The 12473-nt window shown below is 42.6% G+C and overlaps 1 protein-coding gene across 3 annotated transcripts in view; it reads right to left on the reverse strand.

Annotated features, from left to right (window-relative positions):
- Positions 1–12473, reverse strand: part of BTBD11 (BTB domain containing 11) — a 53581-nt gene that overhangs the window by 25673 nt on the left and 15435 nt on the right. For 2 of the 3 annotated variants that reach the window (XM_010712531.3, XM_031554689.1), the window contains exons 3-8: positions 11142–11231; positions 7843–7944; positions 6627–6720; positions 6383–6518; positions 4475–4695; positions 2652–2830 (exon numbers count right to left, since the gene is read on the reverse strand). In XM_010712531.3, coding sequence (XP_010710833.1) covers positions 2652–2830; positions 4475–4695; positions 6383–6518; positions 6627–6720; positions 7843–7944; positions 11142–11231 — 822 coding nt within the window. The remainder of the gene's footprint in view (positions 1–2651; positions 2831–4474; positions 4696–6382; positions 6519–6626; positions 6721–7842; positions 7945–11141; positions 11232–12473) is intronic. The other variant, XM_019615362.2, reaches the window with a different exon arrangement.

Genomic DNA, 12473 nt, shown 5'->3' on the forward strand with positions numbered 1-12473 from the left:
TTTATCTGGTCATGTCCTTGTAAATAGTACCTTTTCTTTAGTCTTTTCATTTTTACAACATCTGCCCTTTCTGCATGTCCTGTGAACCAGTAAGAACATTCTGTCCTACAGTGCAAGTAGAAGCTGGGGTAGAAGACCCATTTCCTATTCAGAGATCTGATTTATGTTTCCATGCAATTTCTGGAGAGTCTCTCAAGCCAATTACTCAAATTATAAACTGATGTCTGGCTTAGCCAGGTTGTCACAGCTTCTGAAGCTGAGATTGCAACTCTGTAAGGCATTGAAAATCTGCCTGTTTAATTACTTTTATTTCCTTATTCAGAAAGGGAGGCTAAGATCTTCTTCCATATCTCAACTCATTAATATTTGTAAATTGTTCTGAGACTGCAGGATAGTTGGGACTACTTATAGGACTGCGAAATGCCATTTCAATTAGGTACGAGTTGCCATGCAATTAAAATATACTGAGCATCACAATATGTAGCAAATGGGACATCTTGTTTTACATCAGCCGAGGAGCGCTAGGTGGCTTTGTGCTTTCTAGTTGCCTATTATATACTTTTTGCCCTGAAAAACTCATTAAGGAAATGTGTTGGGACAGACTGTGATGTCTAGCAAGAGTTGTAATCTCAAAGTTCCCAGCCCACAGGAAAAAGAATGCCCAGGTGGACAAATCAAAATCCTCTCCTGACAATTCCACAAAATGCAAAACTTTATAATTCACTGCAGAAAGAGAGGGCCATGAACCACAGCTACAGCCCTTCTGTACCTCTTCAAGATTTCCATTCTGTGAGTATATACAAAGAACAGTATCTGCTCTCAGCATTCCTAGAGGAACGGATCCTTTAAATCGCATCCTTCCTTGTCTGACTTATGTGGAATGACCAGGGAGAACTTTTATTGTCTCCTTCTCCTGCAAATGAATTTATTTTGATTCCTTCCAAAGAGCTGCTCAGAGTCTGTCCTCATTTCTGTCTCTGAGAGCTTTGTGGGAGACCGTTTGGGCAAGACTGTGGCAAGAATTCAAGCCATTTGCAGACAATCTGTAAACCCCTACAGCATCCCCGAATGATTCATTATTTTTCTAAGAATGTGAAGCACTGTAAGCGCATGTGGTTGTGAATATGCATGCTCATGAAGAGTGAAGATGGGCAGCTCCTTTAGGCCCAGAGGCAGAAACAAAGATCACCAATATTTTTTTATCATACTTTTTCTGTGTGTGTGATATATCAGTTGCTTTACTCCTCCTCATGTTAGCTTTTAAGTGAACCCAAAACAGAAGGCAGCAGTCTCATTTGCTGCCATGTCTCCTAAAGGACACTCCAGATGACCCAGTCTAACATCTCCAAAAGGTATGATCCTATGTAAATAACTTATTCTAATGACAATCATCTATAAACCAATTGGCTTTGGCTTCAGCCACCCAGGAGAACTGCAGCTAAAGCCATCCCTCATCCTAGATTATAGGGCCTAAACTTAATCTCCATTAAGTTTTCCAATACGATTAGTTTTGTATCAGCTTTCAAAACAAACAGCACCTTGCTGTTAGTTACTGGATGAATGTGTATTAACCCACGGCAGTTCAGACCACAAATCCGATTCAAATTTATTCTCCATAAATGCCCATGCAGTACAAACCAACCTCAAACTATCCCCAAAGGAAAAATTCATGGGAGTAGAAATCAGAACAATTGGTGGGATAAATGTTCAGCACTTGCTCAGGACTGTATTCCAAGCCTACATTTGCATCAGTATACAATAAATCCATGTAGGCTCTCACTAACTATACTGTGCCTGGAATCCTTTAGTATCGAGAGTCTGTACCAGAGCTCTCTTCTTTTCACATTATTTAGGTTATTGCTGTAGATGCTAAAAATACTCACTCCTTGCTCTTGCATGTGGACTTGGGTGAGAAATGTTACTTCCCAGTTTAACAAATAGGAAACTGTACCAACATGTACACTAACAGTAAGAAAAAAAACAACTTTCACTCTCCTTCCTGTTCACTGATCATCTCTTCTTTGCTGTTTTACTCACGTACCTACTGGTACCTTCCTCCCTCAAAAGGTTTTATTAGTTTGATGTATCTGGCTAAGACAATGTCAACTGAAAGAACAAAACTGGGGAGGCTGCAAGTAGAAACACACACAGGATTTTAAAAAATCATTCTGCGTGTGTTCTTATAGAAACCCATCTCCTCACAAGTTTAGAAGTCACAATCCCACATGAAGGGAACAGAAAATCATGTGAGAGGTTAAATAAATCCAAAGCAAACGTGAGCATTAGCTTTGTTGCATGGTGCTGTAAAACAAGCTGGGTAAAGTTAGTCTCTGGGTTGGTTTGGTTATCAGCATCTCTTGTGCTGCAGTGACCCTTGTGATTTTAATTTCACCACTATGCATTAGCTCCTGTTGTCTCCTCAGTTCATTGTTAGCATCAGTATTAAGCTGTTGTAGTGGGAGATGTAATTAGCTTGCGTGTTTTTAACCCATGATTCCACAGTAAAGATGAATGGATACACAGTACAAAAGTAATAATCTTATAGAGCTCTAAACAAGCTTTGGGATCACAGTGCAAAAACATTCTTGAAGTTTCTGTTGTACAGGATCAGAATGAGGCTGATTTTTTTTAGAATACATAATTTATCCTACCTTGCTGGCTTTTAGTATCTCAAACATCAGAGGTAACCCCTGTGTGATGAGCTCTTCTGTGTACTCTTCCTCTTGAATGGACTTGAATTCCTTTAGTAAGCACTGGATGAGGGGTCGTCTGTGCTGCTGGAAGGATGTTCGCAAGGACTCCAGCCATGTGTGCAGTGTCCAGGGAACACCTATAGACAGAGGACAGAGCTCACTCTCAGCTCCAGAGAAAGATGTGCCCTTCTACTATTTCTATCTTCACTTGTATTAATCTTCAGATTTTAAGCAAAAACTGCCAAATAACCCTAGAAATAAAATTCCTATTTACCACAGCTGAGAAGGCGGGTGGTTATCAAGACATCCCAGACCTAATACACAGAGGCTCTCCTCCAAGTGCTGAGAGAAGATTGTGGTCTCTTTGCTCATCTAGCCCTCAGCTTCTCTGCTGAGACTGCCAATTTGAGGTAATTGTTGTGGTGCTCTGCGATGCAAAAACCTTTTGGAAACTAGATTTACACGAGCTCATTTCTTCGAATGTGGCCCTGGAGAGCCACTCACTGGGAAGAAAAGACTTTGGTCACTACCTACCTGTATTCAAACTTGTGGTCTTCAGATTACAATCTTCTGTAAGCCCTATCCCATGTCCTCTACTGATCATTACTATTTCCCCTAAACAGCACTGGGTGAATTAAGGAGATTAGCCTTTTCAAGTAGCTGTTTGTCATGGCAGAACCACTCTCTAGGAACTTAAAGGGAAATGTTTCCCTGCACTGAATGAGAAAACACACAAAGTTAATATAGTACTCCAAACATTAGGCTGGACGTGACCTAGTTTCTGTTCTTGCAGAACAGAGTGGGAGGAAACACAAGCCCGGGGTTTGGCAACAGCAGTACTTTCCTTCCATTTCAGCAAATACCCAGCACTTTGAGAGCAGCTCTGGTTCTCTCCTCTCGCTCAGCACCTAGAGCTTTGCCTGCCCAGTGCACCTGGCAAACCAAGAATGCACACCCTGACCAATGCAAGAGGTCCCCAGGGCTGGAGTGCTGCACTGCACGGAAGCACACCAGGCATGCTGCCCTCTCTCTGGGGAAAGATTAATGGAGATTGAGCACAGAATAATGGACACGCAGTCCAGATTTATTTCCTCCTCTGTTTCTGACCACTCTTGTGATGAGAAGAAGCAGACTCCAAACAGGCTGCTACAATGCTTAAGCCCCGTGCTAGCACAGTTAGCACACAGAGAAGCCATCCACTGCTCTTTCCCTCAAAAGCTCATAAACCTTGGAAAAGAAAGATGTTTAATTTGTGGACTGCACTATGGCAGAGTGCAAAAGAGAAGCTGTTGGAAGCAGCAGACAAACACTGCCCTAGAGACTTAGCTAACGCTCTGCCAAGCAGGAGTGAAGATGGCTGCTGGTAAAAACTATGCTGTCCTGCAGAGCAGGATATGCTGTGGAGCTAAAATGGCCCTGGAACCTGCAGGATCCCCTATCACATTCCAGATGAAGGATGGAAAGTAAGGGACTGCTCTTAGAGTGTGTTAAGCACACATGATTTGACATAAAAAGCAGTTGCCCTATTTTGCAGTTGCTTAGCCAGCAGCAATCTTAACTGGCTTCAGAGAAGCTCCGAGAGCCTTGGCTTTAACCCTGGGCTGGCTTGAACTTACCTTCCCCATCCTCACTCACAAACCCGCTGGGAAACCCCCTGCAATTACCACCTCCACAGAAGTTCAGGAGGCGCAGCTGCGGTCAGTTTAAGCAACAGCACATGAAAGACATTTCTTAAAGTGGTATCTCTGATGAGGCAGAGAAGCAAGGGCACCTGCACTGACCTATACTCCGTATGTCAATGGTCACATCCACATATCCATGCTCAGCACTGTGGTACATGGCCTCCTTCAGGGCTTTCAGTTTGGCCTTGCTGTTGCGGCTGGCACAGAGCGGAGCTGCTGCAGAGTCAGGTAAGTCTGTCCCCTCAGCCAGTATCTCCTCCAGCGACAGGATATCACTCTTCTCCTTCTCTGGCTGAGCAAGTAGCTTACGGAAGACATTCCTGGCAATTACAGCATGACACAGAGAGGGAGGCAGGGAAAGAGAGAGCAGGAGAATAGTTAGTGGTGATGATACTTGGTGCTGGACACCTATCCAGCAGGCAGGTCAGAAATTACTCCAATTAATTGAATAGTTTACAGCAGTCCTAGAGCAAGCGCCACTCCTGATAGCCCACCTGTTAACCCACCAGACTACGACTGCAAGATGCTGCTGTAATGACAGCAACTGTACAGATGTCAAACAAATGGCAGGAACTCTGTGGGAACACAAATCTATGAGCTAAACGTGACTCTCACGCATTTCATGACTTCTGGCACCTGCCCCACCATCAGGTTAAGATTGAACTGCCTTTGGACAAGCTCTCAAGACTTTCACCAAGGAGGCCTTGAGAAGGGAGCTGTCTGGAGCTACCGAAAGCACCACTACTCGATTAACACTCAAAGCAGTTTGGGAAAGCTAGAGCAACTAGACATTCAACAAGGCCAGTCAGGGCAGGTTCAAGCACATCAGGGACTGCTCTGGCTGGGCAATCGAATCCGGGCCATTACACATCAAAGCCCAAATTCAGCCAAACACTTGGTACCTTCAGGTTCATACCAGCATAAACTCATCAATCTCAAAGGAGTTGCTCTTGGTTTCCATGACTATAAAAGAAGTCAGGATGGCCACCATTCCACCTCCATCGTACTCCAACATTCTCCCCACACCTGCTCAGAACCTGGCATGGGGTGGCAGCAGGCCATGGGGTATACCAAACAAATGCTGGTTTGGGGAGAGAGGGAAAGAGAAGGGAGCCAGTGTGGGTAGTGTAGAAGTTGGAGTGCAAGAGCCAGTTCTCAAAAGTAAGTTGTGGGTCTGTGACGTGAACAGGCAGCAGCCAAGCCTTGGAGAGCCTCAAGTTCTCTTCAGGCACGTGGTTCCCACTCAGACCAGCTGACACTAAGGCCTGGGCAGTAAATGTAAGAATCCAGCAACAGATTGTCCTGCCTGTCCTTCCAGAGATCCCTCGCAGGCTCCAGATGGGCAGTGTTGTTTGAACCCACCCTGACATGCCATGAGCATGTTGTTACACTGGCAGCTCTTCTCTAAGCAAACAGAGGGTAGGTACTGTCTCTAACCTGTATCTATGTTCCTCTGGATGGCTACAATCAGAAAAGCAGGAACGTGAAGATCATAATACTAATCCATTACACTGCAGTAAACTCCTGAACATTGCAAGATCATGCATGCCAGGTGCTCATTTCATTACTTTCTTCAAAAAAATGGCAGCATACATACAACATTAAAGCACACAGGACTTTACAGTAAACACAGATGCAGAAACTCTGTTCAACGACAGTGAAGGCTGCACCAGTACAGTCACAATTCACCCCAAACCTCAGAAAGTCAAGAAATTCAGAAGGAATGTCTTTGGCATTCCTTCCCACCATCACATCAGCTACCATTTAACAAACATCACATTGCAACACACCACAAGGAGTATCCTTCCTCTTTTTTCAATCAGATATAAAAGAGCAGGTTGTACCACCAACTGATTAAATTCACATGCTAGCAGAAAGCCTTACATCTCTGCTCAGTTGGTGGCTTGTTTGATTGTTCATGCAGAACTTTCACTCATCTGCTCAAACCAGACTCCCAGGAAAAAAACAACCACGAGAGGGATGCCACTAGACTTGTTCCCACTCTACCTGTGTCCATGTGCAGCAGCCTGACTGAAAGAGTTCATGTCACCTTGTGGAGTCATGGAAATGCCATTCCTGTACATTGTTCCTATCATAGGGTCAGCTCCTCGCTCCAACAGCAAACTGACCAGTTCGAAATTTCCTGCAATTCAAGAGAGGCACTTTTACTTGTTTTAAAACCACTCCTTGCTCATCTAAATCACAGATCTCAACTGAAGAATTTATAACAGAGGGAGGAGAAAGTCCTTACCAGCAGCTGCTGCTAACTGTAAAGGAGTTTCGGAGTAGTTTTCCTCTCCATGCTCCAAGGAACCTTCTACTTTTGCTCCAGCATCCAACAACAACTAGAAAGAAAATTCACCATTTAGAGCAACTGAGGATGCCACAGTGTTCAAGAGTTCATGAACAGTGACGAATGAGAGTCTAATGCTTCTCATTATCTGCAAACCAGATACAATGGAGACAAGTGACATGCAAGTTCTGCCCATTATTTTACAGAGGCAAATTGATTCCTTTTTTCGCTCATTTTACATTGCCGGACACCAGGAGCACTGGAGTCCAAGCTCAGAGCCAAAAAAGTGTAACCCAGTGTTTTTGAATGGGAAATGCGAGTAAGGTCGGTGTTAGGAAGTAATGCACTGAAGATGGAAATACTGAATATCAGCCCAACAAGCATCCTTCCTTTATGGTCTTCTAGAAGCCCAGGACCAACTTAAAATGCAACAGATTTCAATTGCCTCCATCTTTTTTATAAAGACATGGCCAAAGAAAGGCCATCATTAAGAACAAATCGCAGCAATGAATCCAAAAGCTGTGGTTTCCATCGGGTACACATCCACATGAATAGTGACAACGCTGAAAACAAAAGTGGCCAAGGAGAGCAGGATGGAGCCTGCCCTCTAGCCCCTCTTGGCCATTTATGTCTTTAGGCTTTCGAAGTCTTAACAGAGCTTCATTACATGTGCCACAGACACAGCTGTTTTGAAGAATAAACCTTCTTGACTTTTGAGATGCCAAAGCAGAGAACCAGCATATCCCACGCAACGCCTTGCTTGGGTAAGGAGACTGAGAGCTTCTCCCCCTTTGGGACAGAGCGATGGCTGTGGCTGTCTGCCTCTCCCCACCAAGGCAGCCGTCTGGTATTTGTTAGAGTATTATAGTGTAAGAAAGTGTAATGAATGGATAAACAAACACACAAAACAAGTGGTCAGGAAGGAGCACAAGGAGTTGTCAGACTTTCTTTGGTGCAAGTTTGTTTTAAAATTGTCCTATTTAAACCTCATATTGGTTAAGGTTTGAACACCATATTTGTTATATAATAGGTCTATTATATATCAGTACACTCTAGAAGAAGCAGAAGTAACCAATATGAGTATGACAAGAGGATACTGGTTTGAGATGGGTGTAATTGGAACTAAAGAGGAGAAACAAAAGAATGAGATGCAGGTAGGGAAATACAATAATACCTGAACTACAGGAATATGTCCATGCAACACAGCAAATGTCAGAGCTGTCCAATGGCGGGTCTCAGGGTGGACGGATGGGTATTTATGAGCAGTACTGACAACCTACAAACAAATTAAAGTTATTTTTTTTAAAGTATAATAAAATCAACCTGCCTGAAAGCCAGGCACGTGAGGGAGTAAGTGAAATAGAAAACCTGGGAAAGGTGCTTTAGAAAATGATTGGTTTCATTTTTTTCCAGCAAAAAAATTTCTTAATACTAAAACTGTTCATGCTGATTTGACAGCTTGAATAGAGTTATACCAAATGAAGTCTTTTTACCAACTACTGTAGCTCCATCTAAACCACTGGCCAAAACTTTTGCACAAGGTCAAAACATCCACAGTTGTTTACAGCAGCGCACGCTGGGGGAGCAGGGACGGATCAGAACGCTTATGGCAAAGGACCACTCCCAATGACTTCTGCAGACTGTGTATCGACAGCCCCAGCTCTTGGAATTGCTTCAGGCCCAAAGGAATTCTCTCCACATAAACTGGTATGACTTTTGTTGTTGACATCAAGGAAGACAAATCACAGTCCCTGCCCTGGAGTTTTCCAGCAGTGCTTCCAGGCTCTTCCTCTTCCACCGGAGAGAAAATGACAGCTGAGAACTGATGGGGCAGAGTGACATTTCACAGATATTTTAAGGAAAGTCTTTTTTATTGCTTTCTCCTGTCTGAATTGAGTTAGAACAGAGCAGGGTGGCTTCAGTTAAAAGAGATGCAATCTATATTCTCAGAAAAAACGGTATTTTTTTTACATTGCTTCTTCCATTTTCTATGGTTTTGTTCCTGCTTCCTCTAATGTAGACATTGGGAAAGATGAATAACCACTCTCTGCTTCAGTTTCCCTGTCTTAAAGATGGGGATATTAATATTGATGAGGTTCGCAGAGATAGAAATATCTAATGAACATTTGCAATCTGAGCTTGCACACTCAGATGGAGTGTGATACTAAAATTCAAAATCTTGTTATTCATCTTAGAATGAGGACTAAAATCAAGAATAAAAGATGCATCACCTCTCCGTCTTATCAGCCAACTATGCTTTTACTAACTTGTCTGATATGCACATACTTTTATCCATGTAGAGGAGCAAGGCTAGTTATTAAATGCTTAGTCGCATGAGCAGATCACATTTCCAAGCACCACATGCAGCATTTTGTTAGAAGCATCTAACTAAGCCCTCGATCCTGAGAACAAGGGATGAGGACAAAGTCTGAAGAGTCTGTACAGATCCCACAATTAGAGTGGACCTGCACCAGAGCCTGGCTGCATCACTCAGATTTGCCAAAGAGAGGGGGTTGAAGTGCCCTTCTCTCTTTTACAGTCCAGTAGAGACCAGCACATTGCAAGCCCTGGTGGAAGTGGAGAAGCCTGCTGGTGTCTGAGCAAAGGTGCAGGGATTCTTCAGGTCTGGGTTTGCTCAGGAGGAAAAGGATCAAACAGATCAAACAAATTGAGAGATTTAGGCTGGGGAGCAAGAGCGGCAGAGGAAGATAAGTGTCCAGCATCTCCTCCTCCAGCATGAATTCCCACTGTTGCCCGTGGCAAGCGGCAGAGAAAAATGAAGTCATTTTAACTCCTTTGCTCCTTTTTGATTGCAATTCTCTTCAGTTGACACGGTGTTTGCAAAAGACCTGTGGCTGGCAGAGCTCTGAAAACCTCAATTGAGATTTGCTGTGCATCTACAGGTCCCACTGATTCCAAAGTGGATTGCAGCTTTTCAGCACATCTGGAGATGAGTCCATTTTCGATAAACATGGGCAATCAAAAATGGAGGCACCCAGCATTTGAGGCTACTTTTGGAAATATATATGTATATATATATATATAACTGATTTGCAAAGTGAAATAAGAAAAATGATGCAGGCACCTGACAGGGTATTTATTTTTGTTCATGGTTGATTTGCCTTTTTTTGCCGTAATTGCCCAATTTGCACAGTTGGTTGTGGTGTGCACAAATCATCTTCTAATTGCACACCATAATTATTCATAGTTCTTGTCCCAAAGTGTTTTCATTTGATTTGAGAGCAAACACTCTACAGAAATGAATCAGGGAGGTTCAAATTTCTCACTGGAGCTGTTCTTTCAGATGTCAGCAGTTTCAGGAAGAAAAAACTGTTTAAATTTGCATTTGGTTCAAGTCTGGAAGATTACTGGCCCAATTGGAAGGGCCAGGATTTCTGCTCCTAGTGATAACCAAATAATGCTCTGAGCTGTAGGATCAGAGCAGCAGGAGAGATCAGCCCATGCTCATCCATTCTTTGGTTTGTCTATCTACACTGCTAAACAGGGTTCAAATGCTCAGTTATTGCTGGCTCCGAGGGCAGCTCACTTGAATTGTGGGAAAGAAGAGGTGAGAGTGGATTCCATGAGGAATCATCAGCTGACTTCACACAAGACACCAAAGAGCAATAAGATAGTAACAGCTATCAGTCTCATACAGGTGACATCTATTTCTGCTTTTAAATTCAATGTTTTAGAAGTGCAAAATGTCTGGCTGAAAGCAGCACCTACAATTTATCAGCTCATTCAAATCCAAACAGAACAGATGGAACACAGATAAGTGAAGCAGACAGCTTAATTTACTCATGACCTCCACAAATTGAGACTGGAACCATTAACAAATAATTCTCTCATGGATTTTCAAACAATGGATTTTTAAAAAATGTACATACCTGCATTGCACTGAGTCGGACCACAATCTGTTTGGTGGACAGATTGTAAGTTTTTGATGTGCATTCATCAAAGAGATGTTAATATTCTGGAAGCTTCAAGCTCCTCATCCAACAGTTTTCAGACCAAAGCATTTCATAAAACAAAGCAGAGGACACTGCACTTGTGTGCTGGGGATGCTTAGACGGAACATCCCAAGACATACAAACACACAAGCTGTACCAGGCTATCAGACAGACATTTCTATTACCCTCTTCATTTTTACTCAGCTGAGATTCAGCGATTCTTTCCATCACTATCAGAGCTGAGCTCTGTGCTAATGCTAATACCCATTTTCATTTCCAGTACGTAAATACAACTAACTAAAAATTACCTGTGGGGTAAGTCTGATGACTTGACCCTTTCTGAGAAGTGAATCCAAATGTTAACCTAGTCTGATTTCACTATTCATTTCAAGTGGTGTTGTTCAGGACAAGATAATTTTATCTTTATTTCTTGGGATTTTCCCTCTGCTACTGTTTGAGGGGGTAGTTTAAGATGTCAACAAACAACAGAACAAAGATACAACCAACAAAAAGTCCTCACCTCAGCATTCAGATCTGCTCCAGCATCTAGCAGCATCTGCACCATAGCCTCATCACCCCTGACACAAGCATACATCAGTGGAGTCATGCCCTAGTCATTTTTTGGAGTTAAAAAACAAAGGAATTGACAAATTTAACACAGAACTCTTCTGATTTTTTAAAAATAATTAGTTAAGTATATATCATTAAAACTAACAGTATGTATTTAATGAAATCCATTACCTCTGTTACAGTCATGCCCCTCAGACTAACAAAAGCAAACCATTTTGTAAAATCTCCATTTTCATTGTCACTTTGGCTGTTCTGTTTCCATGTTACCCTTGACATTCTCAATATAGCCACTGAAATAGCATCTGTAAGCCTCACCTCCATGTTTATGTACAAAACTCAGCATCTTTGCCTTTTCTGTGGGACCCCACGGAGAAATGTCCTTATCAAAACAACCATACACCCACCGATAGTTTTTAAGAATGAAAATCTTATTCAGTTTTCTGTGATCACTGTTTCTTAAAATCTAACTGACAGAGAGCCTTTAAAACCATCCAAAGCTCCTCTTGTAGTAGATTTGGGCACAGTTTTTTCCATATGGATACCGTAAGGGGCTGGAGATGCAAATGCTTTGTATTGCACTCTTTGGTAAACAAAGACTTAACTTTAAATGAAATGCTAAACAGCTGCTGTCTCTAGGAAAGCATGTCCCTGTTTGGAGGAGAACTAGATTAACTGACCCCTCACTATAGAACGAGCACTATACAATTTGTATTAGTCTAAAATACCTGCAGCACCTGGTCACCATTTCCCTTGAGAGAAGTACTATTATGGTTGTGGTAATGCATCTAGATGAAACGGTGAAAAAATCATTAGATCTACCATAAATTATAATAGAAAAGGCTGCTTATTAAATACAGTAGGTGGTGTTGACCAACAGCCACCAGTTGTTTTGCAGTACATTTACTGCAGCATGTGGCTACCTCTGATGTGTGTTTGTAGCCTCCCTCAAGGTTCTCTGGTAAAATTCCAGTCAGATGGCAGCAGGCTCACTGTTTAATCTGAGTGCTGCCACAAAGTGAAATTATTTTCAGAGGCACAAGAGGTGCTCAGCATGGCCAGACACAGAGCCATGCCACTGCTCTTCCTGGCCAGAGCTCAATAGCACTGCTTTTGCTGAACTACCCATTCTTCCTGTGCACACTGTGTTGAAGGTAGCAGGCACTTGCATGTGGAAGGATTGTAGAAAAAATAAAAATTATGGTTTGTTCCTGCAAGGTAGACACAGTTCCCTTTAAATGCAAGGAGCAGAACACTTTTGGAGATACAGCAAAAGGGAACGAGA

Source organism: Meleagris gallopavo, chromosome 1, assembly GCF_000146605.3.
Source record: "Meleagris gallopavo isolate NT-WF06-2002-E0010 breed Aviagen turkey brand Nicholas breeding stock chromosome 1, Turkey_5.1, whole genome shotgun sequence".
Classification (NCBI taxonomy): domain Eukaryota; kingdom Metazoa; phylum Chordata; class Aves; order Galliformes; family Phasianidae; genus Meleagris; species Meleagris gallopavo.